Source organism: Pan paniscus, chromosome 19, assembly GCF_029289425.2.
Source record: "Pan paniscus chromosome 19, NHGRI_mPanPan1-v2.0_pri, whole genome shotgun sequence".
NCBI lineage: Eukaryota > Metazoa > Chordata > Mammalia > Primates > Hominidae > Pan > Pan paniscus.
In genome coordinates, this window is record NC_073268.2 from 75,325,253 (window position 1) to 75,352,510 (window position 27,258).

The following is a 27,258-nucleotide window of genomic DNA, read 5'->3' on the forward strand; positions in this document are numbered from 1 at the left end:
TCAAATACTTTTAAGCAAGGGAATATCTAGATCTCATTTTGTTTTAAAGTATCAGTTCTGGTATGGAAAATGAACTGGCAAGGAGAAAGACTGAAGGCAGGAGAATCATTGAAGGAACACTCAGCAAACCCAAACTGAGAAACGTTCTCCAAAACGACTGACTTGGACTCTTCAAAATTATAAATATGAAGAAGCAAATACATAAATTTAAAAAGCTGGAGGATTGTTATGAATTAAAGGGTACTAAAGAGACACTACTGCTAAATGCATGTGGAACCAGGGTGGGAGAAGCTATAAGGGATATTGAGACAATTGGGGCAATCCGAATATGGGCTGTTTATTAGATCATTTCATAACAAGGTTAAATTTCCTGACTGATTGTGGTTCTGTTGGAAAATTTCCATGTTTATGTTAGAAAACAAAAGCTAAAGTATCTAAGAGTAAAGTATCATGATGTCTGCAACTAAATCTATTCAATCCAAAACTAAAAAAATGTATGTATGTATATATTTGTACATACATACAGAAAGAGTGTGTGTACAAAGACGGCAATTGACAATTGGTAAATCTAGGTGAACTGTATATGAGTGCTTATTATACTATTGTAAATTTTTTATTTCCTGGAGCCTTGAAATTTTTCTAAGTAAAAACAGTAAAGGAAAATAGACAATAGTGAAAGACAAAAATGAAAAAAGTGAAGGCAACTGAAGTTAGAGGACAGAACGGAGGGGGATGGTAAGGAGAAGAGACAGGGTAAATTAATCAGAGAAATATTTCTGATTCATACTCACATTGGCCCACACCCAGGTGTGGTGTGCACCCAGTGCAGTGGCGTGATCTTGGCTCACTGCAACCTCCACCTCCTAGATTCAAGTGATTCTAATGCCTCAGCCTCCCGCGTAGCTGGGATTACAGCACACTCCACCACACCTGGCTAATTTTTCTATTTTCAGTAGAGACAGGGTTTCACCCTGTTGGTCAGGCTGGTCTCGAACTCCTGACCTCAGGTGATCCACCCACCTCAGTCTCCCAAAGTGCTGGGATCACAGGTGTGAGCCACCGCACCCGGCCTCACACACCCTCTTTTTTTATAACCCTCTACTCCAATAGGAGCTCCATTGTCTCTGCATTCTTTTCACCTTCCTGGCCATGCCTTTTCTAGTTCTTTTTCTACCCACTCCTTATACATGGTGTTTCTCAAAGTTTGGTAATCAGCTCATAGATCTTTTCACTCCACATATTTCTCTGGGTAATTTCACCCATTTCTAGTGTTGTTACTTTCTCAAGCTACCTATACACTTATGAGTGCAGTATTTCTCTAGTGTCTTTCCCCTGAACTTCTGACTTTGAACATAGAACATAAGCAGTTAGATGTATTTAGATACCCTACTGTCGCTCCTATAATCAGGTCCTCATCCCCTAGACAGTTGCAGTAGGTTTGTAAGTGGTCTCTGTCTTCAGTCATGGTCCCATAAATCCAATTTCCACAATGCTGCCAAACCATTCTTTCTAAAGAAGAAATACGAGCATGACAATTATCTGCTTAAAATCCATTATTGTTTCTGATGTCTTGGTCCTTATCCACCCTCCAGCTTCATCACTCATTGCCCCCTGACAAAACTTTACGTTGCAGGATGTGCTTTAGTCACACTGAGTCTTGTCTGAATCCCCTGACATACCTTTCTCTGAAATGTTTCCATGTTATTCCCTCTGATGGGATGAGTCCTCCCCAGGCCCACCTTAACCTAGCCCCTTCATCAAAGCTCAGCTTAGGCAAAACCTTTTCCAAAAACCTCAACCCTTATGGGAGAATTATGTACCCTTGCTTTATTTCTCCATTAATATCATATACATATCCCATCATAACCCATACACTATTGTATACCTGTTTACTTTCTGCTTACCCATCTCTCCCCACTGTAAACTCTTGGAGGGCAGGAATGTGTCTTATTCATTTTCATAGCAAGTTATCACTATATGTTGTTGAATTAAACTTGTATTTTAAAAAATCTGATATAGTAATCTCAAGCAGCAAAAAAAAAAGAATCAAAGAATAATAATGATAATAATGATAAAACTTATTGCCTGCCAGGCACTGTAAATACTTTACATGATTTACTCATGTACTCCTCAAAACTCTGAAGTAAGTTCCTATTAATATTATTATTTCACAGGGGAGGAAACTGACACAGAAAGGCTAAGAATCTCTTGAAGGTCATAAATAAGTTATGACAGTATAGTAGAGCCATGATTTGAACCTATGCAGTATAACTCCCTGGTCCTCATCCTTAACCCCTACAGTATACTTCCTCTTGTTGTTTGTTTGTTTGGTTGGTTGGTTTCAGTTTTGGTTTGGGGGTTTTTTCTTAGACTGAACCTCATTCTAATTTTTATATTTTTAGTAGAAATGGGGTTTCACTGTGTTTGCCAGTCTGGTCTCGAACTCGACCTCAAGTGATCCATCCGCCCACCTTGGCCTCCCAAAGTGCTGGAATTACAGGCGTGAGCCACCATGCGCGGCCTATAATATGACCTTTATTATTGTTTGATTTGTTATCAAGAGCTCCAGATGTACCAGTTTGCTGGTTCCTTAGCCTAGAAATCTTTTCTTAATGAAAAGAAGATGTAAGTAAAAATGAGAGTAATTTCTAGAGATCATAGAGTTATTTAGGATATTTATGTTGTTTTTTTCTTTTTTTTGGAAACAGTTTCTCTCTCTGTCTTCCAGGCTGGAGTACAGTGGCACAGTCATGGGTCACTGCAGCCTCAAGCTCCTGTGCTCACGTGAGCCTCCCGCCTCACCCTTCAGAGTGGCTAGGACTATAGGTGAGCCACCATGCCAGGATTTTTTTTTTTTCTTTTTTTCATAGAGTTGGGACCCTCACTGTGTTGCCCAGAGTGGTCTCAAACTCCTGGGCTAAAGGCATCCTCCCACCTCCACCTCAGCCTCCCAAAGTGCTGGGGATTACAGCACTTTGAACCACCGCCCTTTGCCTATATGTTTATGTTTCTAATGATTTTTCAGATTATTTGAGAAAGCAGTGTAAGAAAAAAACTAGTTTAAAAAATACATAGGCCAGGCATGGTGGCTCATGCCTATAATCCTAGTACTTTGGGAGGCCGATAACCTGAGGTCAGCAGTTCAAGACCAGCCAGGCCAACATGGCGAAACCCCATCTCTACTAAAAATACAAAAATTAGCTGGGCGTGGTAGTGTGTGCCTGTAGTCCCAGCTACTCGGGAGACTGAGGCAGGAGAATCACTTGAACTCGGGAGGCAGAGGTTGCAGTGAGCCGAGATCATGCCACTGCACTCCAGCCTGGCCAGGCAACAGAGCGAGACTCCGTCTCAAAAAAAAAAAACAAAAACATAAAACAAAAAAAACACACACACACACAAAACATAAGGGCCGAGTACAGTGGCTCACACCTGTAATTTCACCACTCTGGGAGGCCGAGGCCAGTAAATTGCTTGAGCTCAGGAGTTTGAGACCACCTAGGCAACATGGTGAAACCCTGTCTCAACTAAAAATACAAAAACCAGCTGGGCATGGTGGTACGCCCTTGTAGTTCCAGCTACTCAGGAGGCTGAGGCAGGAGGATTGCTTGAGTCCAGGAGGTCAAAGCTGCAGAGAGCTTAGATCACACCACTGCAATCCAGCGTGGGCAACAGAGCAAGAAACTGTCTCAAAACAAAAGGAAAAATGCTTTAAGGAATCACGAAACAATGAGCTCCTATTCAGTGTTAACAATTAAAATCCCACCTAATCCAGCAAAAAGAATTTGTAGGTCTCATTACGCTTTTGGAAAGGGGATAAGTATACGTATTTTAAGCTAAAGGAAGACTGCTATATACTCTTTCAATTTGGGCAATTATCCTCTGGAAAGTACCTAATGCTTTTAATTAAGTAATGATACTAAAACAAACCTTAATTTTTTGTGTTCTTGTTTTGACTGAGGTAGAAATTTGCTATTCTCCACTTCCGCAAGAGCTGTGATTATTTTTGGATGGAACAACTAACTATCTAGGAATTATCTCAGACTGCATCTTTCTACCCTGACAGATTTTGCATGGTTCCTTAATCCTCTGCATGTGCCAATTACTGTATTTAATTAGAAGGAGATTAGATAGAAGCACTAATAACCCAAGTCAGACACACACACACACACACACAGAGAGAGAGAGAGAGAGAAAGAAATATGACTTAGTTCCTAGACATCTTTATCATTGAAAAATAATTCCCAAAATGACAGACATTGGTTTGTGTAGGACTCTAGAAATTTGTATGCATAGACACTGAAACAGCCACCAGGAAAGGACTAGAAAGAAATGGCCCTGTTTCAGAATGGTGGTACTCAACTTTTCCAGCTAATGGTACATACCAAAGTTTGAAAGTCAAATACAATACAAGCCTTATTAGAATTAGAAAGAAATAACAAAAAAAAATGGCAGTCCAGTTTAAACCACCTCTCTGTAATCCTGACTCCCAATTGTCAGAGGCAACACTATTAAGTCTTGTAATTATTTCTTCTGGTATTTACCTCCATATTTCTAAGTAACATTCGTACTATTATTTCATGATTTTTTTTTCAAGTGTAGGCACTATATAAATTTAGACAAATACTGACTTCCATTCACTTTCTCTCCTTTTTTTTTTTTTTTTTTTTTTTGAGACACAGTTTCACTCTTGTTGCCCAGGCTGGAGTGCAATGGTGCGATCTCGGCTCACCGCAACCTCCACCTCCTGGGTTCAAACGATTCTTCTGCCTCAGCCTCCAAGTAGCTGGGATTACTGGCATGCACCACCACGCCCGGCTAATTTTTGTATTTTTTTAGTAGAGACGGCATTTCTCCATGTTGGTCAGGCTGGTCTCGAACTCCCGACCTCAGGTGATCTGCCTGCCTCAGCTTCTCAAAGTGCTGGGTTACAGGCATGAGCCATCACACCTGGCCCACTTTCTCTCCTTCTTCCTAGTATACCTACATCATCATTTTTGGTTAAATAAATTGTCAATGCTTATACTTTTTTTTTTTAGATGGACTCTCATTCTATTGCCCAGGCTGGAGTGCAGTGGCACAATCTCGGCTCACTGCAACCTCTGCCTCCCGGGTTCAAGAGATTCTCCTGCCTCAGCCTCCCAGATAGCTGGGACTACAGCCACATGCCTGGCTAAATTTTGTATTTTTGGTAGAGACAGGCTTTTGCCCTGTTGGCCAGGCTGGTCTCAAACTCGGGACCTCAGGTTATCCTCCTGCCTCCCGGCCTCCCAAAGTGCTGGGATTATAGGCATGAGCCACCACGCCCAGCCAGTGCTTATACTTTAAATATTGTTTAACAGCTTAACATTTAGTGCTACTAAGATTACATTTCCTTTCTTATACAACTTTTTTCCTAGCTATTTTTTATATGCTTATTTTTTTAAGCACTTACCAGCAATTTGGCCACAAGTTTACAGAACAGTAAAACTCTGCTCAGAATGGTCAAACACACTAGGCAGTTTATCTATTTCCGTTTTTCCTTAGAGACATTGTTGCTGAAGCCCTCTGTCCTGTCCTTCTGCGCCAGTCTTCACTGGCTGTGAGCCTCAGGTCAGCAAACTACTGCTTTTGTAGAGCTTGTGAGCTAAGAATGGTTTATAACTTTTAACAGTTAAAAAAAATCAAAAGGGGAACAATATTTTGTGACACATGAAAAGTATATCAAATTTGGCCGGGCGCAGTGGCTCATGCCTGTAATCCCAGCACTTTGGGAGGCCAAGGCTGATGGATCTCGACGTCAGGAGTTCAAGACCAGCCTGGCCAAGATGGGGAAACCCCGTCTCTACTAAAAATACAAAACTTAGCCTGGCGCCGTGGCAGGTGCCTGTAATCGGAGGCTGAGGCAGGAGAATCACTTGAACTCGGGGGGTGGGCGGAGGTTGCAGTGAGCTGAGATCATGCCACTGCACTCCAGCCTGGGCGACAGAGTGAGACTCCGTCTTAAAAAAAAGAAAAAAAGAAAAGTATATGAAATTCAAATTTCAGTCATAAATAAAATTTTATTAGACACAGCTCCTTTGCTTGAGTATTGTCTATGACTGCCTTGGTGCTACCCTGGCAAGGTTGAGCAGTTGCAGCAGAGACCATATGGCCTGCAAAACCTGAAATATTTACTTTCTGGTTCTTTACAAAAAAGGTTTGTTGACCCCTGTCCTAAGCTTGCTGCAAAGCTGTTTCCCCTAGATTTTTTTATCACCATTATCCTGAAAATTCTTATCTTTTATCTTAATTCTTTCCTCACACCTGACTGAAAGTTTGGCCTAATATAGAATTCTATGATGGGGCCGGGCGTAGTGGCTCATTTCTGTAATCCCAGCACTTTGGGAGGCTGAGGTAGGAGGACTGCTTGAGCACAGGAGTTTAAGACCAGCCTGGGCAACAGAAAAAGAATGGGGGAGGACTGTGAAGGATCAGATGGAAGACAAAGAAAAGGAAGATGCTAGGAAATTTCAGATTCTAGGGCTCCCAATCAGTGGACTCACCCTTAGATAGAAGTTTCCAGTGGCATTTGTCTATAGAAGGTCCTGGCCGTACAGGACTTCAAGACCAGCCTGGCCAACATGGTGAAACCCCATCTCTACTAAAAATAAATAAATTTTAAAAATTAGCCGGGCATGGTGGCGCGCGCCTGTAATCCCAGCCACTCCGGAAGCCGAGGCAGGAGAATCGCTTCAACCTGGGAGGAGGAGGCTGCAGTGAGCCAAGATCATGCCACTGCATTCCAGCCTGCACGACAGAGCAAGACCCTGTCTCAAAAAAAAAAAAAAAAAAAAAAAAGGTCCTGACCTTTTTTTGATAGATTTGATGAAATGTAACCTTTTTTCTTCAGGCAGCCACAAGATCGCTCCTTCCTAGGAGGCGCTCCTAAATATCTTCATCAGAGTATTTTTATCTTGCGTTTTTGTTTTTTTGTTTTGTTTTGTTTTGTTTTTGAGACGGAGTCTCGCTCTGTCGCCCACGCTAGAGTGCAGTGGCTCGGTCTCGGCTCACTGCAAGCTCCGCCTCCCAGGTTCACACCATTCTCCTGCCTCAGCCTCCCGAGTAGCTGGGACTACAGGCGCCCACCACTGCGCCCGGCTAATTTTTTGTATTTTTAGTAGAGACGGGGTTTCACCATGTTAGCCAGGATGGTCTCGATCTCCTGACCTCATGATCTGCCCGCCTTGGCCTCCCAAAGTGCTGGGATTACAGGCGTGAGCCACCGCGCGTCCGGTCTGGTTTTGTTTGTTTATGTGTTTGTTTGTTTTGGAAACAAGGTCCCCCTCTGTTGCCCAGGCTGGAGTGCAGTGGCACAATAATAGTTCATTGCAGCCTCAAACTCCTAGGCTCATGTGATCCTCCCAGCTCAGCCTCCTGAATAGCTCGGACTACAGGCTTGTGTTGTTTTAAATTTAAAAAAATCAGGGCTGGGTGCGGTGGCTGACGCCTGTAATCCCAGCACTTTGGGAGGCCAAGGCAGGCAGATCACTTGAGGTCGGGAGTTCCAGACCAGCCTGACCAGCATGGAGAAACCCCGTCTCTACTAAAAATACAAAATTAGCCGGGCGTGGTGGTGCATGCCTGTAATCCCAGCTACTCAGGAGGCTGAGGCAGGAGAATCGCTTGAACCCGGGAGGCAGAGGTTGCGGTGAGCCGAGATCGTGCCATTGCACTCCAGCCTGGGCAACAAGAGCAAAACTCTATCTCAAAAAAAAGACAAAAACAAAACAAAACAAAACAAAACAAAACAAAATCCTTTAGACATCCCTTGTGTTTAATAATCCCTGCTTCACCTTCCTTCATTATTTCAGCAGGAAGAAAAGGTGATATAATAAAGGTGAAGTCAGCCAACTATGTTTTGGTGTGTTTTCTAAGCCCGTAAGGACAATTAAGAAAAGCACCTTGTCAAATTGGGACCTGATAGTTAGTCCAATTAGATGTTATCAGGAATCTATTTCTAGAAGGGCTGTCAATATATGCACTGCCACTATTTGCCATTAGGGGTGCCCTCTGCAAATCATGGAACCAAGCCAGCGCTCAGTTTTTACAACCTGCAACAGGGTAGTGGGGGTTCATCAGCCAGTGGAATCTGAGAGCTGAGCAAGTATAGTGCTGCATACCAAGTGCTGAAAGGTTACTGAGTGAACAAAAGTGGAATGAATGTGTATTTTAAAGGCCAATTGTTCCCATTCAAATCTGAGTTTGAAGGGAAGGAGGCCCAGGCCTTGAGATCATTTTCAGTTCTGCTACTTGAATAACAACATCTTTGTTCCTCAAGTAGCAACAACTAAAAGCAGCAAAGCCCTTCTGGAACTTCAGCTCAAACTAGCTGTGACTTAATTTTCTTCAGAAAAGGATCCAGATTGAAATGTGAATATACTAGATAATGTTTTTGTTTTGTTTTTTTCATTTTGTACCACAGCAAGAAGGACCCTTTTATTAAAAGTTTCCAAAATGTTCACTTGGTCACAACCAAGATAATGTTAACATATATTTAATGGTAATATATTTAATGTTAAATTGATCATTATGATATATACTTATATATATGTTAGTGTATAGCATATTAGTGTGTATAGCGTCTTAGAAAGAACAGATATATTTATATAAAAATATTTGTTACATTCTTAAGTACAAAGCAGCTTTTATTCTCTTGATAATTCTTGATTATATCCCGACATTTGTATAAAAAGTTCACTTTATTTCGACAGATCCTAATTTGCTGTTAGTGTATCAAGTGGCATTGCCACTTTTTATTTTTTTATTTTTTAAATTTTATTTTGATTATTTTAAAATTGACCTATAGGACTGGGCGTGGTGGCTTATGCCTGTAATCCCAGCACTTTGGGAGGCCGAGGCAGGCAGATCACGAGGTCAGGAGATCGAGACGATCCTGGCTAACATGGTGAAACCCCGTCCCCACTAAAAATACAAAAAATTAGCCAGGCGTGGATGGTGGGCACCTGTAGTTCCAGCCACTCGGGAGGCTGAGGCAGGAGAATGGCGTGAATCCAGGAGGCAGAGCTTGCAGTGAGCCAAGATCGCGCCACTGCACTCCAGCTTGGATGACGGAGCGAGACTCTGTCTCTAAATAAATAAATAAATTGACCAATAATAATTATACATATTTGTGGGGTACATAGTGATGTTTTGATACATATAATGTATAGTGAATAGATCAGGGTAGTTAGTATATCCATCATCTTCAACATGTCATTTATTTGTGTTAGTAAAATTCAATGCACTCTTTCTAGCTATTTGAAACTAGATAATATATTATTGTTAACTATAGTCATCCTACAGTGCCATAGAACACTAGAACTTATTCCTGCTATCTAGCTGTAATTATATTACTGGAAAGGGGTCCCAATCCAGACCCCAAAAGAGGATTCTTGTACCTTGTGCAAGCAAAAATTCAGGACAAGTCCATAAAGGGCAAGCATGTCTATTAAGAAAGTAAAGGAATAAAAGAATGGCTATTCCATAGGCAGAGCAGTGGCATGGGCTGCTCAACTGAGTATACTTATATCTTGATTATATGCTAAACAAGGGGTGGATTATTCATGAGTTTTCTGGGGAAAGGGTGGGGATTTCCCAGAACTGAGGGTTCCTTCCCTTTTTAGACTATATAGGGTAACTTCCAGACATTACCATGGCATTTGTAAACTGTCTTGGTGCTGGTGGGAGTGTCTTTTAGCATGCAAATGCATTATAACTAGTGTATAATGAGCAGTAAGGACAATCAGAGGCCACTTTCATTGCTCTCTTGGTTTTGGCCACGTTCTTTACTGCATCCTGTTTTATCAGAAGGGTCTTTGAGACCTGTATCTTGTGCCAACCTCCTATCTCATCCTGTGACTAAGAATGTCTAACGTCCTGGGAATGCAGCACAGTAGGTCTTAGCCTCATTTTACCCAGCTCCTATTCAAGATTGAGTTGCTGTGGTTCAAATGCCTCTATTTTGTATCCTTTAACCAATCTTTCCCTATTCCTCCTTCCTCCCCACCTTTCCCAGTATCCTGGGAAAGATACTATCCCTCTAGTATCCTCTGTTCTACTAGGTAATGTTTTTATTTTATTTTATTTTATTTTATATATTTATTTATCAGATGGAGTCTTGCTTTGTCACCCAGGCTGGAGTGCAGTGGCGTGATCTCGGCTCACTGCAACCTCTGCCTCCTGGGTTCAAGTGATTCTCCCACCTCAGCCTCCCCAGTAGCTGGGACCACAGGCACCGTGCCACCATGCCCAGCTAATTTTTGTATTTTTAACAGAGACAGGGTTTTGCCATGTTGGCCAGGCTGGTCTCGAACTCCTGGCCTCGAGTGATCTGCCCACCTCGGCCTCCCAAAGTGCTGGGATTACAGACGTGAGCCACCACACCCAGCCGGTGATGTTTTTAAATGCTTTAAAATAACTCTTTTAAGGCCCATGCCTGTAATCCCAGCACTTTGGGATTACGCCACCAGTGTGGTGGCGTGTGCCTGTGGTCCCAGCTACTTGGGAGGCTGAAGCAGGAGAATCATTTGAACCTGGGAGGTGGAGGTTGCAGTGAGCCAAGATCACGCCACTGCACTGCAGCCTGGGTGACGGAGCTAGACTGTGCCTCAAAAAATAATATAACTGTTTTAAAACACCCATGTCTTAGATTTGGGGTAATTGTTATTTCGTTTTACAGTGTATTGCCTATTTAATCTAGTGTCACACCACAGCATATTAGAAAGAACATGGAAGACTTACAGGTTTGGACTTACTGCATTGCATTGACAGATTGTCTAATCTTTTTTATCCTCAGTTTATTCTTCTGTAAAAACAGGAATAAAAATCCTCCTTGTCAGGGATAATACCTTGCAGGATAGTAAGGGTTAACTGAAAAGATGTATGTGAAGATACCTAACAGTAAAGGGGTATTGAATAAATGGTTAATGTTGTTTCCTTATCTTCTCACTACCAGTTCCACCTGTCACAGTGGATGCTCAGTAGATGCTGCTGGTAAAGAAACATATTCTTTTTTTTTTTTTTTTTTTTTTTTTTGAGGCGGAGTTTTCGCTCTTGTTGCCCAGGTGGGAGTGCAATGGCGCAATCTCAGCTCGCCACAACCTCCGCCTCCCGAGTTCAAGCGATTCTCCTACCTCAGCCTCCCAAATAGCTGGGATTACAGACATGCACCACCATGCCTGGCTGATTTTGTATTTTTAGTAGAGACGGGGTTTCTCCATGTTGGTCAGGCTGGTCTCGAACTCCTGACCTCAGGTGATTCACCCGCCTCGGCCTCCCAAAGTGCTGAGATTACAGGCATGAGCCACCACACCTGGCCAACATATTATTTTAATAACTGACTATAACCCAACTACAGCCATTTTCGCTACTATAAAGAAAGGAAAATTCATTTAACTTAATGAAGAAAAGCAACACAAGCAAAACAAACTGAGAGAGTAATATAATGCCAAGACCAAGATCTCTCCAGAGATAGTTTAAATCTGGGTTTACATTTTCCCCTACTTCAGGGCTCTTCTGGGATGCTGGTAGTGACCTATTTCTTAACCAAGATGGTGGTTACAAGGGTGTGTTCATGGTATGATAATTCATTAACTATACACTTAAGATTTGTGTACTTTCTATATGTATATATTATTCTTCAATTAAAAATGTAAAAAAATTTCTCTGCAGAAATCATGCCCAAGTTCAAACAACGAAGACGAAAGCTAAAAGCCAACGCCAAAAGATTATTCAAAAAAAAAGAAGCCTCTCACTTTCAGTCCAAGCTAATTACACCTCCTCCTCCACCACCCTCACCAGAAAGGTAAGGCATAATGTGGAACAGAAAAGAGAGATCTGATCAGTTTGAGATAGAGTTTCCAGATTTAGCAAATAAAAATAGAAGGCAGGCCAGGTGCAGTCATTCATTCCTGTAATCCCAGCACTTTGGGAGGCCGAGGTGGGTGGATTACCTGAGGTCAGGAGTTCAAGACCAGCCTGGCCAATGTGGCGAAACCCTGTCTCTACTAAAACTACAAAAATTAGCCTGCGTGGTGGCGGGCAACTGTAATCCCAGCTTCTCGGGAGACTTAGGCAGGAGAATTGCTTGAACCAGAGAGGCAGAGGTTGCAGTGAGCCGAGATCACACCACTGCACTCAAGCCTGGGCAACAAGAGCGAGACTCCCTCTCAAAAAAAAAAAAGAAGGCCCAGTTAAATTTGAATTTCAGATAAACAATGAATAATTTTTTCATATAATTATGTCCTATGTGACATTTGGAATATATTTATACTAAAATTATGCATGCTTTATCTGAAATTAATTTTTTATTTTAATTTTTATTTATTTATTTACTTTTGAGACTGAGTCTTACTCTGTCACCTAAGCTGGAGTGCAGTAGCATGATCAAGGCTTACTGCAGCCTTGATTTCCTGGGCTCAAGAGATCTTCCCACTCTGTCTCCAAAACAAACAAACAAAACCTCTAGCTTGGGATTGGCCTTCTCTTCTATTATTTTTCTTTTTTAAAAAATTTTTAAAAAATAGATGTTGATGCTGTGTTGCCCAGGCTGGCCTCAAACTCCTGGCCTCAAGTGATCCTCCCACCATGACCTCCAAAAGTGCTGGGAATGTAGGTGTGAGCACTGCACCCACCCTCATGTTTTTTTCTACATAAAAAATAATGCAGGATTATCTTCTAGAGCTAATTAATATGTTCAAATAACCAAAACCCCATTAAGGAAAAATGTCACATGACAGCAAATAATCAATCCAGACCAATATGATCACACTCACTGTGAAGGTGAGAAAACTTCATCTTTATTACGTTTCCCCAACAGACGCACTGCATTGTTCTCTTGAAAACACACAGCTCATGTCCTCCTTTAAAACCCACATCCTCTTTAAAGTAACACACGGCCGGGCGCGGTGGCTCATGCCCGTAATCCTAGCACTTTGGGAGGCCGAGGCGGGCGGATCATGAGGTCAGGAGATCGAGACCATCCTGGCTAACACGGTGAAACCCCGTCTCTACTAAAAATACAAAAAAAAAAATTAGCCGGGCGCGGTGGCGGGCGCCTGTAGTCCCAGCTACTCGGGAGGCTGAAGCAGGAGAATGGCGTGAGCCCAGGAGGCGGAGCTTGCAGTGAGCCGAGACAGTGCCACTGCGCTCCGGCCTGGGCGAAAGAGCGAGACTCTGTCTCAAAAAAAAAAAAAGTAACATACAAACATGACAATACAAAGTAAAAAATTACATCTGAATTCTCACATTTCAAAAACATACAGTAAACATCAAATAAAAATTTATTTTTATAAGAATTTAGGGGAACTATCATGTAGCTATAAGTGTAATACATATATTAAGTATCATAGATAAAAGGAGTGCTCCCTTCAGCAGCACATGTAACCATAGATACAAAGATTTAAATATAAAAGATTTAGGATAAAAAGAATCCTCTCTTAAAAAGGAAAACAAAATTATATGTATATAGCAGCTATGACACCCATCTCACAACTTTACAGGAACAGTATCTATTCAAAAATACCAGTATTTTCAAAATATTTAAAATAAATGTAGTAATAATTCTATGCCCATCTTTTTCAAAATAAACCAATAAAATATATAGTATATATTAGACATGTTAGTATATCTAAGACATGTTAAAAATTACAACTGAATTCTCACAATTCAGTCACAAATCTAAACAGCAAATAAAAATTTCTATGACAGGAACTCAGGGTAACTACCAATAGCTATAAATAGAAGAGATTATTATGTAAGTATCATAGATAAAAAGTGTACTTGCTTCAGGGGCACATATAATAATACAGAAAACATTTAAAGATAAAAGATTTAGGATAAAAAGGATTCTCTGTTAAAATGAAAATTATCTTTATATATATATATATAACAGCTATAACTCTCATGAAAAAATCTACAGGAACAGCATATTTTCAAAAGTACAACAATTTTGAAACTATTTGAAATAAACCTATTAATAATTCGATGGCCAACATTTTCCAAACAAACCAATAAATGCATAGTGTGCATGAAGCTATCTGTTACAGTCTATGGCACTCATATTTTTACGAAGAATTCTGTGCTAATCTGAGTGTCTGCACTGTGCCTTCAAATGCTCTTGGACTGTGGCAACCAAGTCCATAGGAAAGAGGACCTCCAGGTTCCGCCCCAGGGAGGTTGGAATTCAGCAGTATAAAAATAGAGGTGGTGGTGCAGAAAGGGGTGGAACCAGAAACACCCCTGGTTTCTCACTGTTCTCTATGGATTCCTAGAAGTGAGAGGTGACAGCGTGCTGGCAGCCCTCGCTCGCTTTCCATGCCTCCTCGCCTGGGCGCCCACTCTGGCCAGCCTTGAGGAGCCCTTCAGCCTGCCGCTGCACTGTGGGAGCCCCTTTCTGGGCTGGCCAAGGCCGGAGCCAGCTCCCTCAGCTTGCGGGGAGGTGTCAAGGAAGAGGCACGGGCGGGAACCGGGGCTGCGCGCCGGCTTGCGTGCCAGCTTGAGTTCTGGGTGGGCGTGGTTTGGCGGCCCCCGCACTCTGAGCTGTCGGCTGCCCTGGCCAGCCCGGCCAGTGAGGGGCTTAGCACCCGGACCAGCAGCTGCAGAGGGTGCGCGGGGTCGCCCAGCAGTGCTGGCTCACTGGCGCTGTGCTCGATTTCTCGCCGGGCCTCAGCTGCCTCCCCACGGGGCAGGGCTCGGGACCTGCAGCCCGCCATGCCTGAGTCTTCCCTGCCATGGTGGGCCCCTGCACCACCTGAGTCTCCCTGACGAGCGCCGCCCCCTGCTCCACAGCGCCCATCGCATGCCCGCCCAAGGGCTGAGGAGTGTGGGCACATGGCGCAGGGCTGGCAGGCAGCTCCAACTGCCCTCCCGGTGCGAGATCCACTGGGTGAAGCCAGCTGGGCTCCTGAGTCTAGTGGGGACTTGGAGAATATTTATGTCTAGCTAAGGGATTGTGAATGCACCAATCAGCACTCTGTATCTAGCTCGAGGTTTGTAAACACACCAATGAACACTCTGTGTCTAGCTCAGGGTTTGTAAATACAGCAATTGACACTCTGTATCTAGCTAATCTAGTGGGGACATGGAGAACTTTTGTGTCTAGCTCAGGGATTGTAAAGGCACCAATCAGCACCCTGTGAAAACGGACCAATCAGCTCTCTGTAAAACAGACCAATCAGCAGGATGTGAGTGGGGCCAGATAAGAATAAAAGCAGGCTGCCCAAGCCAGTAGTGGCAACCGGTGGGGGTCACTTTCACGTTATGGAAGCTTTGTTCTTTGGCACTTTGCAATGAATCTTGCTACTGGTCACTCTTTGGGTCCGCACTGCCTTTATGAGCTGTAACACTCACCACAAAGGTCTGCAGCTTCACTTCTGAAGCCAGTGAGACCACGAACCCACCGGGAGGAACGAACAACACCAGACGCACCGCCTTAAGAGTTGTAACACTCACCGCGAAGGTCTGCAGCTTCACTCCTGAGCCAGCGAGACCACGAACCCGCCAGAAGGCTGAACACATCCGAACATCAGAAGGAACAAACTCCGGACACGCCACCTTTAAGAACTGTAACATGGCGAGGGTTGGCAGCTTCATTTTTGAAGTTGGTGAAACCAAGAACCCACCAATGCCAGACACAGAAGTACCCCCCTGGTTCTGGGAGGACGACTTGATCACTCTATTCAGCTCCGTCTAGAACAGTCCAGGTTCTTCTAGATGATCTGCACAAATGGCTCCTCTCCTCCTTCCTGGTGTCTGTCATTAGCATTGGAATAAAGTTCCTGCTGAAAATTCACATCTCCCCTGGATCCGGTGTTCTGGAAGTGAGAGAGAGGATGTCATACTTAAAGGAGGCGGCTCTCTAGACAGGAAGGTTATTCACGTCCCACATCAAGTCTAACTAGAGTTCAGAGCAGTTGAGAAATCAAATTTTATCTCCTGTCCTTCATTCTATAGCCTGCTTCTGAACCATCGTGTTCAACTGTGAAACTCACACTTTGGTAACCCTGACTCCAAAACTCACTCAATATACCCAAGGTCAGCCCCAGTGATCTGCTTCATAGCAAGGACTTTGGGTGGGTCTGCCCAGGGAGTAGGGCACCCTCAAAGAATGTGGCTTTGGACTTCATCACAACTGGGGCCTTTTGCGTTACTTAAGAGCTAAACTCGTAACCATGCTAGATCCGTTTCTAATGTGACAACATCACAAACCCTGAGTCCAGAAGCCTAATCCATAATCCTACCTCCTCATGATGAAGTCTCATGCTCTGTGCTGAACGTGGTTAGCTGCACAAGATGTGAACCAAAGCTTCACTGAACCCTCGACCCAAATCGGTAACTCAAGTGTGTCAATCATAATGAACCTCCCCGAACTCAGTATTTATGATTATTTTTGAGTCAGGGTCTCACTCTGTTGCTCGGGCTGGAGTGCAGTGGCAGGATCAGGGCTCCCTGCAGCCCCAACCTCCCAGGCTCCAGCGATCCTCCCACATCGCCTGGCTAATTTTTGTATTTTTATGGAGAGGGGATCTCGCCATGTTGCCCAGGCTCGAAGCCGGATCAAGCAATTGGGTTCCTTGGATTTCCAAAATAGACCCCAATATTCTGCCTTTACCCCAGAGGACACAGATGTACCTTCCCTCAGGCCGATGACCTCAGGCCTCACAGTCCCTGGAGCTCTAGGAAACGCAGTGCGATCTCATGCCCACACCCAGTGCTCTGGGTTATAAGCCTGGATCTGGAAAAACAAACGCCCCTTAAGAAGATGGGGACTCCCCAGGATACCCCTCCCTCCCCTTGTCCAGCCTCCAGCCCACCTGATTCCTCCCCACCTCCTCCACCTCCCCCCGCCCCGCCTACCTCCTCCAACTCCTCCAGGGAAACCCAAGCCCTCCAGCGCATGGAATGGAAGAACTGGAACCGAAGTTTATGGAACAAGGGTATCTGGGAGTGGTTCTTCCCGTACAGGAAGTAGAAAATGTTTCATTTGGAGGCCTCGTTGTCCTCCTCCATGTCATTGGCCAGGTAGCTGGGGACAGAAATCAGGTTGCCGCTCAGGGACACCACCAGGAGAGACCTCTGGCTGAGGTCAGCTTCCCAGAGAGGAGGGCAGGGGACCATCCTCAGCTCAGGACTGGCACCCACCCTGCAGAACCATGCCTTCCTCAGGAGGGCCCTGATTGTCAGAGGCCTGCTGAAGGGCGTCTCCCACTCCTTCAGGATGAAGACAAAAACCCAACTGGTGGCCGAGAGTGGTGGCTTACGCCTGGAATCCCAGCACATTGGGAGGCTGAGGCAGGAGGATCATTTGAGGCCAGGAGTTTGAGATGAGCCTGGGCAACATAGCAAGACCCTCGTCTCTATAAAAAATGTAAAAGACACGCCAGACGTGGTGGCTCATGCCTGTAATCCCAGCAATTTGGGAGGCTGAAGCAGGTGGGTCGCTTGAGGCCAGGAGTTCGAGACCAGCCCCATATCTACTAAAGATACAAAAATCAGCGTGGTGTGGTGGCACACCTCTTAGTCCTAGCTACGCAAGAGGCTGAGGCACAAGAATTACATGAACCCAGGAGGAGGAGGTTGCAGTGAGCCGAGATTGGGCCACTCCATTCCAGCCTAAGAGGCAGAACAAGACTCTGTCTCAATAAATAAATAAATAACTGTCCAGGTGTGGTGTCACAGCCCTGTAGTCAAAGCTAATCCGGAGGCTGAGGTGGGAGGATCACTGGAGTACAGGATATGGAGGCTGCAGTGAGCTATGATCTCACCACTGCACTCCAGCTTGGGGGACAGGGCAAGTCTGTCTCAAAAAAATAAAAGAAATTGAATACATTGATATTGTGCCAAGACCCTGCCTTCTACAGGCATCTAGTCTAATGGGACTGGGAGTAATCAGGGCAGATGACCTAATCCCAATATCACATTATAATAGGATGTAACTGGAGAGCTACAAGCATGTAAAAGTTGCAAGATGAGGGAAGGCATCACAGAGGCTATGGGGTGAACTGACTTTAAGGAATGGGTCCTTCCCTTCAGAACCACATGTGTGCGGGACACCCAGACAGAAAACACAAACGCAAAGTCGAGTGGAGGGCATTTGGAAAGAGCGATGAAGCCACACCAGGAAACACCAAGATGGCGAGCCAGTTTGGTTGTAGAGATTATAGAGAGGGTGGAATTTGCACTGTGGACCCTGGCCTCAATTTAGAAAGACATCAGCTAAGGAAGTTGTTCAGGTGGGCAGTGAGGGTGTTGTGCTTTGGAAAGATGCTCAGGCTGCACTAGGAAGCCCCCAGGCTTGGGGAGAGACTCCAGGAGGCCCCAGCAGGGAGCATTTGACAGTGGATTCGAGTGATGCGAGGGGGACCTGAACTGTTGCCTCTGTCATAGGAACCCGGAGGAGGTCGATGGCATTTGCAGTTGATATGGGAAGGAGAGAGACAGAAGAACCAGAAATGTCTGCTTGCTGGGGGAAGCATCGTGTCCGCTCCTTTGCTCCTTTTCTTCTCCCCTTAGGAGCGGTTTATGGTTCCTTTTGTTTTATTCTTTTATTTGTACACTGGCGTTGGAATTTGTTTTTTTTGGCTTTTTTTTTTTTTTGAGAAAAAGTCTCGCTCTGTTGCCCAGGCTGGAATGCAGTGGCCCAAACTTAGCTTACTGCAACGTCTACCTCCTGGGTTCAACGGGTTCTCTTGCCTGAGCCTCCCGAGTAGTTTGGATTTCAGGTGCACACCACCATGCCTGGCTAATTTTTCTATTTTTAGTAGAGATGGGGTTTTGCCATGTTAGTCAGGCTGGTCTCAAACTCCTGACCTCAAGTGATCTGCTTGCCTCGGCCTCCCAAAGTGCTGGGATTACAGGCGTGAGCCACCGCGCCCAGCCTGAGTTTCTTTTTAGAAACAGCAGTCTAAAATCAAGATAGTATAATCCTCTTTTTTGTACACAGAGTAAAGAGGACAAATAGGTGCAAGAATAAATGAAAGGCTGGAATCCCACTTCCCCCGCTGTCCCAGGGTATTGGATATTGACAGATAGGAGGAAGCAAACCACTCACAGAGCCAGGAATAAATGAATGCATTGGTATTGCCGGGAGAAGAGGCCGGCGCGGCTAAAATATGCTATGACCATAGCCAGGAGATACTGGTGGAGAGAAAGGAACACAGAGAGGGAGAGGTCACATCTTGGGAGAGGAAGATCGTGGAGACAGTGGAATGGGGGTCTAGGGAGGGTTTGCCCATCAGAGAAGGGACCTGAGTGTTGGGGTGACTGTGCTCATGTGGAAATTGCGGGGTGGTGGGGTATTTGAAGGTCGGATGCAAATCCGAGAAGCTGGAGGAAGGCATGTTGGTGATGCTCCCAGGATGGTGGGCTCTGATGGGATCTTTGAAGGAGTGTGTCTAGGTCGGCTGGTATCAGGAGGGTCTTTTGTGTGCCAGGCAGAGAACTGTCCCAAAGAACTGAGAGTAAAGGGGCCAGGAGCTTCAGGGCTGCGGCCTGACTGCGGCCCAGAGCTCAGATCCCAAATGACCCATAGGAGAGGCAGGGGCCACTCATTCACTCAGCAAGAGACCAGGAGAGTCCTGAGGGAGATGCTGACAAATCATAAAAAGACCAAGAATAGCCGGGAGTGGCAGCTCAAGCCTGTGATCCCAGAAGTTTGAGAGGCTGAGACAGGAGGATCAAGTGAGTCCAACAGTTCTAGAACAACCTGGGCAACATAGCAAGACTGTTTGTATAAAAATTATTTGAGCATGATGGCATGTGCCTGTACTCCCAACTGCTCAGGAGGCTGAGGCAGGATTGCAAGAGCCCAGGAATTAGAGGCTGTGGTGAGCTGTGATCATGCCACTGCACTCCATCCTGTGGAACACAGCTAGATACTGTCTCGAAAAAAAAAAAAAGGTGGGCACCAAGACTCAAGACTGTGGGAGCCAGAGGGGCACAGTGGCTCACATCTGTAATCACAGCATTTTGGGAGGCCAAGGCAAGCGGAACACCTGAGGTCAGGTGTTCAAGACCAGCCAGGTCAACATGGCAAAACCCCATCTCTACTAAAAACACAAAAATTAGCCAGCCATGGTGGTCCATGCCTGTAATCCCAGCTGCTTGGGAGGCTGAGGCAGGAGAATGCCTTGAACCCAGGAGGCTTCGGCTGCAGTGAGCCAAGGTTGAGACCTTGCCCTCCAGCCTGGGCAACAGAGCGAGATTGTCTCACAAAAAGAAAAGAAGACTGTGGGAGCATCTGGTGGGAAGTGCTGGAGGGAGAGAAGAGAGGAACTGTGGGTTTAGAAGCTGCGCCCTCCCCCTGGCGGTGCATTGAAGCAGGAACACGGTTCCGTGGAGAACAACCTTACCTTGTCTGACAACCTCAAATCTTTGTCCCAGGCGAGGAAGCTTTTAATGACAGGATCCTCTGTGATTAGAGAGCAGATGTCAGCTTGAAAAGCAGGACAGGGTTTCCGTGGGAGCAGCAGGGCAGCAAGGAGAAGTGTGCCTCCCAGGGGGAAGTCTCAGGATTGCTGCCACAGGTGAGGTGGATGGGAGAGGGGAGAATGACTTTCACTGGGCAAGGGAGAGAGGCTCCCGCTCTGAGACTCCCCTGAGACGAGGCCGAAGGAGGCCCTGGGTGTGAGAATCTACAGGATGTAGAGCTGGCAAAAAGCCAGAACGCCCTCCCAGCAGACACAGAGGGACCACTGCAGAGTCATAAAGGAATTCCCATCATTTCCTCATGAGACAGTCACATCAGGGTGTGACTATGGCCTAGGTATCCCCCTCTATGGATGGAGACACTTAGGTTTAGAAAAGTCAGCAAGAGACATTAAGTTTCAGAGGGCACAGCTGAAGCCGCTTTCTTTGATTTTTTATTGTGATTTATTTATTTATTTATTTATTTATTTATTTATTGAGATGGAGTCTCGCTCTGTGGGCCAGGCTGGAATGCAGTGGCACGATCTCAGCTCACTGCAACCTCGGCCTCCCGAGTTCAAGCGATTCTCCTGTCTCAGTCCCCTGAGTAGCTGGGATTACAGGCGTGTGCTACCACGCCTGGCTAATTTTTGTATTTTTAGTAGAGATCAGATTTTACTATGTTGGTCAGGCTGGTCTCTAACTCCTGACCTGCCTCGGCCTCCCAAAGTGCTGGGACTACAGGTTTGAGCTACTGTGCTTTTTCTTTTGAGACAGAGTTTTGCTCTGTCACCCAGGCTGGAGTGCAGTGGTGCCATCATAGCTCACTGCAGCCTCAAAGTCCTGAGTTCAAGCAATCCTCTTAACTCAGCCTGCCAACATGCTGGGATCTCAGACGTGAGCCACCGCACTTGGCCCAAAACCAAGCTTTCTTATCCCAATTGCCAACCTAATCCTAATCTTCTATCATCTCCTAAGTGTCCCTCATGAGTGATCACTTCTGAGTCCTCCCGCATGGAGAGCTCACCCACTGGGGGCATATTTTTCCCATTGGAAAAGTGTGGTTATTGGAAGTTTCCTCTTTTTTAGAAGAACAGGATTGGAGGTGCTCTCTGGGGTGTCCTCCTACCAAGCAGCCTGTTGAAAGTCTCGTGGTGCTCAGGGAGCACGGGTGACACTCGCCATCACTTCAGCTTCATCTTGAGCCCACACAGCGTCTCCGCCACCCAGGTCTCCTCAGGCTCAGGGGCGAGCTCCTTCTCTGGCTCCTCCTCCGATGACTCCTCAGATTCGTCCGACCACTCCCTCTTCCTTTTCCAGCAAAGGGAACTACACAGGGGGCTGGGATCTACCCCAGGGGCTGAGTAAAGAAACCAGGCCACTGTATAATGCTTCTGCAATTGAACTCCTTAGAGCCAGACCCAAAACGCCAAACCACTCTCCATCCTCCCCAGCCTCGCAGACTGCTGGCTTCTCCAAGCCATCTTTCCGTCTTTCTCCTTTGCTGAACCCCATGAGCCGCTCCTTCCCCTCCCCCTTCTTCCATCTCTCTGTCCTCAGAACACTTCCTCATTTCCTTCCCTCATCCCTAGTTCTCTGAGTCTCTCCTTTTTTTTTTTTTTTTTTTTTTTGACACAGAGTCTTGCTTTGTCGCCCAGGCTGGAATGTAGTAGTGCAATCTCGGCTCACTGCAATCTCCGTCTCCCAGGTTCCAGTGATTCTCCTGCCTCAGCCTCCCGAGTAGCTGGGATTACAGGTGCCCGTAATAACGCCCAGCTCATTTTTGTTCTTTTAGTAGGGATGGGGTTTCACCATGTTGGCCAGGCTGGTCTCAAACTCCTGGCCTCAAGTGATCCCCTGCCTTGGCCTCCCGAAGTGCTGGGATTACAGGTGTGAGCCACTGCACCCTGCCTCAGTCCCTCCATTCTTCCCACACACCTCCTCAGGTGCTCCTTCCTGACTTCTGGGCCCGTCCTTTTTTTTTTTTTTTTTCTTTTTTTTTTTTTTGCCACAGGGTCTCAGTCTCTCAGACTGGAGTGCAGTGGTGCTATCTCGGCTCAAAGCAACCTCCGCCTCCCGGGTTCTAGCGATTCTCCTGTCTCAGCCTCCCAAGTAGCTGGGAATACAGGCGTGCGCCACCACACCCGGCTAAGTTTTGTATTTTTAGTATTGACTAGGTTTCACTATATTGGTCAGGCTGGTCTCGAACAACTGACCTCAGGTGATCCACCCGCCTCAGCCTCCCAAAGTGCTGGGATTACAGGCATGAGCTACTGCGCCCGGCCTTTGGTTTTCTTTTGAAACAGGGTTTTGCTCTGTCATGCAGGCTGGAGTGCAGTCGTGCAGTCATAGCTCACTGCAGCCTCAAAGTCCTGAGTTCAAGCAATTCTCTTGCCTCAGCCTCCCAGTGTGCTGGGATCTCAGGCATCAGCCACAGCACCTGTCCCAAAACCAAACTTTCTTTTTTTGTTGTTTTTTTGTTTTTTTGAGACAGAGTCTCTCTCTGTCACCCAGGCTGGAGTGCAGTGGCGCGATCTCAGCTCACTGCAAGCAACACCTCCGGGGTTCACGCCGTTCTGCTGCCTCAGCCTCCCAAGTAGCTAGGACTACAGGCGCCCACCACCACGCCCAGCTAATTTTTTGTATTTTTAGTAGAGACTGTGTTTCACCATGTTAGCCAGGATGGTTTCGATCTCCTGACCTCGTAATCCGCCCGCCTCGGCCTCCGAAAGTGCTGGGATTACAGACGTGAGCCACAGCGCCCAGCCCAAAACCAAGCTTTCTTATCCCGAGAGCCAAACTTTATCAACTCCAGCCTAATCCTCTATCATCTCCTAAGCGTCCCTCATGAGTGATCACTTCTGAGTCCTCCCGCATGGAGAGCTCACCCACTGGGGGCATATTTTTCCCATTGGAAAAGTGTGGTTATTGGAAGTTTTCCTCGTTTTTAAAAGAACAGGATTGGAGGTGCTCTCTGGGGTGTCCTCCTACCAAGCAGCCTGTTGAAGTCCTCATGGTGCTCAGGGAGCACGAATGACACTAGCCGTTGCTTCAGCTTCAGCTTCATTTTGAGCCCACGCAGCGTCTCCGCCACCCAGGTCTCCTCAGGCTCAGGGGCGAGCTCCTTCTCTGGCGCCTCCTCCGATGACTCCTCAGATTGGTCCAACCACTCCCTCTTCCTTTTCCAGCAAAGGGACCTACATGGGAGGCTGGGATCTACCCCAGGGGCTGAGTAAAGAAACCAGGCCACCATGTAATGCTTCTGCAACTGACCACCTTAGACCCCAACCCCAAACCACTCTCCATCCTCCCCAGCCTTGCAGACTGTTGGCTTCTCCAAGCCATCTTTCTGACTTTCTCCTCTGCTCAACCCCATGAGCCGCTCCTTCCCCTCCCCATTCTTCCGTATCTCTGTCCTCAGAACACTTCTTCATGTCCTTCCCTGGTCCCTGGCTCTCTGAGTCCCTCCTTTTTTGCTTGTTTTTTTGTTATTGGTTTTTGTTGTTGTTGTTGTTTCGAGACAGAATCTTGCTTTGTCGCCCGGGCTGGAGTGTAGTGGTGCAATCTCAGTTCACTGCAACATCTGTCTCCCGGATTCCAGTTATTCTCATGCCTCAGCCTCTCAGGTAGCTGGGATTACAGGTGTCTGCCATAATGCCCAGCTCAATTTTGTACTTTTAGTAGAGATGGGGTTTCACCATGTTGACCAGGCTGGTCTCAAACTCCTGGCCTCAAGTGATCTGCCTGCCTTGGCCTCCCAAAGTGCTGGGATTACAGGTGTGAGCCACTGCACCTGGCCTGAATTTCTCCATTCTTCCCATACACCCTCCTCAGGTTCTCCTTCCTGACCTCTGACCCTTCTTTTTTTTTTTTTTTTTTGAGACAGTGTCTCACTCTCTCACCCAGACTGGAGTGCAGTAGCGCAGTCTTGGCTCACTGCAACCTCTTCCTCCCAGGCTCAAGCGATTCTCCTGTCTCAGCCTCCCAAATAGCTGGGATTACAGGCGTGTACCACTACCACCTGGCTAATTTTTGTACTTTTAGTAGAGATGGGGTTTCACCATGTTGGCCAGGCTCGTCTTGAACTCCTGACCTCAGGTGATCCATCCGCCTCGGCCTCCCAAAGTGTTAGGGTTACAGGTGTGAGCCACTGCACCTGGCCCCCTTCCTTCACCTTAGTCAATCCTATCCCACCTCTTCTTCCTCCAGTCCCCTCACCTGATGGTCCCGACACTTCATCATCCACCACCTCCTGGAGGGGGTACCCTGAGGTGCTCAGCTGGGGGTTCTGCTCCTCATCCTGGGGGTGCGGTTGATGGCTGGTCATGATCTTTCCCAAAATCTGTCCCAACCCACGGAACCTAGTCTCTGTTCTATCCAAGGCCTTCTTCTGGACTCTGCTAGGACCCAGAAGGTGTGTTATCAATTCTCGAGGCTGAGAGAAGTCAGGAGTGGAGAACAGCTCTGAGAAGATGCAGTTGTCCACTTGAGCTCCCAGATGCCCGTGGAGTCCAGTCCTTCCAATCAGGAAGGTTGGAATCTCTGATGTCATTGGTCATTCCAACCTGGCAACCAGTTTGAAGAAAAACACATGTAACTGCCAGGCTGGTCTCTTGTCCTGGAGATCCTGGGTGAATGGTATCTCCTGCCACTGTCCCAACCTCAGACCACCATCCAAAAGCATCTTCAGGGTCTCCGTATCCATCTGTTCCCTGTCCCAGCAAAGGCTGTGTCTTCTCCACTCAAAGCCTGAAGCATGTTGGGGTCTCCTCTTCTCTGTACATGCCCATTTCAGAGTCCAGTCTGGTGGGAGAGGGAGGGTGGGAAAGAAAACTAGGGTAAGCAGAAACTATGAAACCTTACAAGTGTGAGATTATCATGTACAAGAGATCCCAGGAACATTGACTTGATGAAAAAGTCACATCAGAGCACTCAATTTGGCAGAGCTTTTCTGCCGAATGTTTACTGACATTCACTGTCCGAGATTCTATACTGGGGGTACACGTGTCCTCTGCCCTAAGGCATCTTTGAGTCCAAGAGACATTTTGAGGCCTGAAAATCATGGGAAACTGCCCATGAGCTCACTCATATTTCCAATGGTGTCCCCAATTTCAGGGAGTCCATGGATTACCTAAGGCCAGCCCCTCCAGTTCGGCTAAGAAACTCTAGTCTATATATTAAGTTTTGTATCATATGTATTGCTCTGAACTCAGAAATTTCCCTACCATTTATGGATTCTATGAATAAAATATCGCATGTACAAAAAGACTAAGTCGAAAAATCTCAGCTGTGCACAGTGGCTCATGTTTGTAATCCCAGCACTTTGGGGGGCCAAGGGAGGAAGATTGCCTGAGGCCAGCAGTTCAAGACCAGTGTAGGCAACATAGCATGACCCCATCTCTAAAAAAACAAAACCAAACCAAATTAGCCAGGTGTGGTGGCTGGCACCTGTGTTCCAACTACTTGGGAGACTCATGTGACAGGAAGATCGCTTGAGCCCAGGACTTAGAAGCTGCAGTGAGCTATGATCTTGCCACTGCACTCCAGTCTAGGCAACACAGCAAGACGTTATGTCAAAAAAATTTTTTTGATAAAAAGAGTTGGATGACATTCAGAGACCATCCAAAAAACCTGTCAGTTCCTGGCCGGGCTCAGTGGCTCACGCCTGTAATCCCAGCACTTTGGGAGGCCAAAGGAGGTGGATCACTTGAGGTCAGGAGTGTGAGACCAGCCTGGCCAACATGGTGAAACCCCGTCTCTACTAAAAATACAAAACTTTAGCCAGGCATGGTGGCGGGTGCCTGTAATCCCAGCTACTCAGGAGCGGGGACTGGAGAATCACTTGAACTCGGGGTGCAGAGGTTGCCGTGAGCCAAGATCGCACCATTGCTCTCCAGCCTGGGCAACAAGAGCAAAACTCCGTCTCAAAAAAGTAAACAAAGAACCTGTGAGTGAGTTCCCATACGGCTTCCTAATGGGCTGTGGCTCTCCTAGGAGTCTCTTGCTCATGGGAAAGGCACAAACTGAACGAGGAAGCAGATCCCATTGCTATGGAAGTCCCATTGTTAGGAAGCTCTGCTTTTCTGGAGTTCAAATTTGCATTCATGACGCTTTAAACCGCCAGAGCTGGGTGGGCCCTGACAAAACAGTTTGCTATCTCTCTCCTAGTTAACAGGCTTTCATATATTAGAAGATCAATGTTCTGACCCCATTAAAAGTTCTCTTTTGTGGAATGAAAAGCTCTGATTTAACCCATCTTCAAACCTGGTTTGCATATTCTTCTCTCTTCTGGCACACCACCATGCCTGATTAAGTTTTGTTTTTTGTTTTTTTTTGGTAGGGACAGGGTTTTGCCATGTTGCCGAGGCTAGTCTTGAACTCCTGGTCTCAAGCAATCTCCTCACCTCAGCCTCCCAAAGTGCTAGCAGTAGAGGCATGAGCCACCACACCAGGCCAAGGCTATTATTCTGACTTAGGAGTTTTTTATTTGTTTCATTTTGTTTTTCCTACAGAGTTGGTATTTCTTCAATAGATATATATCAAAGCAGAAGCTGGCTAACATCATCCTGGAACTTCAATTTTCCTAACATCAGAGATGCAATAAAACTTTGGACAAATAGAGTATGGTCTATATACAGCTGGTGCCAGAACTGCATAACCCAGGTATGGATGTGACATCCCTGTTTTCAGCGCTATAGTTTTTCTACACACTTGGTGTTTATATACATACGTGCTCAAGTCAGTCCAACCCTCAAGCTAAACTTAGATAAGATGAAATTATTGCGTCAAGTCTGCCTTTGCTTCTATAAAAACATCAAGTCACTTTCTGGTTCCTGT

General features: G+C 46.0%; 2 protein-coding genes across 2 annotated transcripts in view; one reads left to right on the forward strand and one right to left on the reverse strand.

The window, feature by feature from the left end:
• PRR11 (proline rich 11) overlaps positions 1-27,258 on the forward strand; it is a 49,684-nt gene that overhangs the window by 2,508 nt on the left and 19,918 nt on the right. The window contains exons 2-3 of the mRNA XM_008970554.5: positions 11,689-11,821; positions 26,934-27,084. Coding sequence (XP_008968802.1) covers positions 11,694-11,821; positions 26,934-27,084 — 279 coding nt within the window. The 5' untranslated portion in view covers positions 11,689-11,693. The remainder of the gene's footprint in view (positions 1-11,688; positions 11,822-26,933; positions 27,085-27,258) is intronic.
• LOC103785924 (speedy protein E4) lies at positions 15,726-24,894 on the reverse strand. The gene is given in 7 exon segments (XM_063598833.1): positions 15,726-15,830; positions 16,628-16,750; positions 16,873-17,041; positions 19,067-19,152; positions 20,367-20,425; positions 21,551-21,781; positions 24,640-24,894. Coding segments are annotated over 7 exon segments (882 nt in total). The 5' UTR covers positions 24,749-24,894.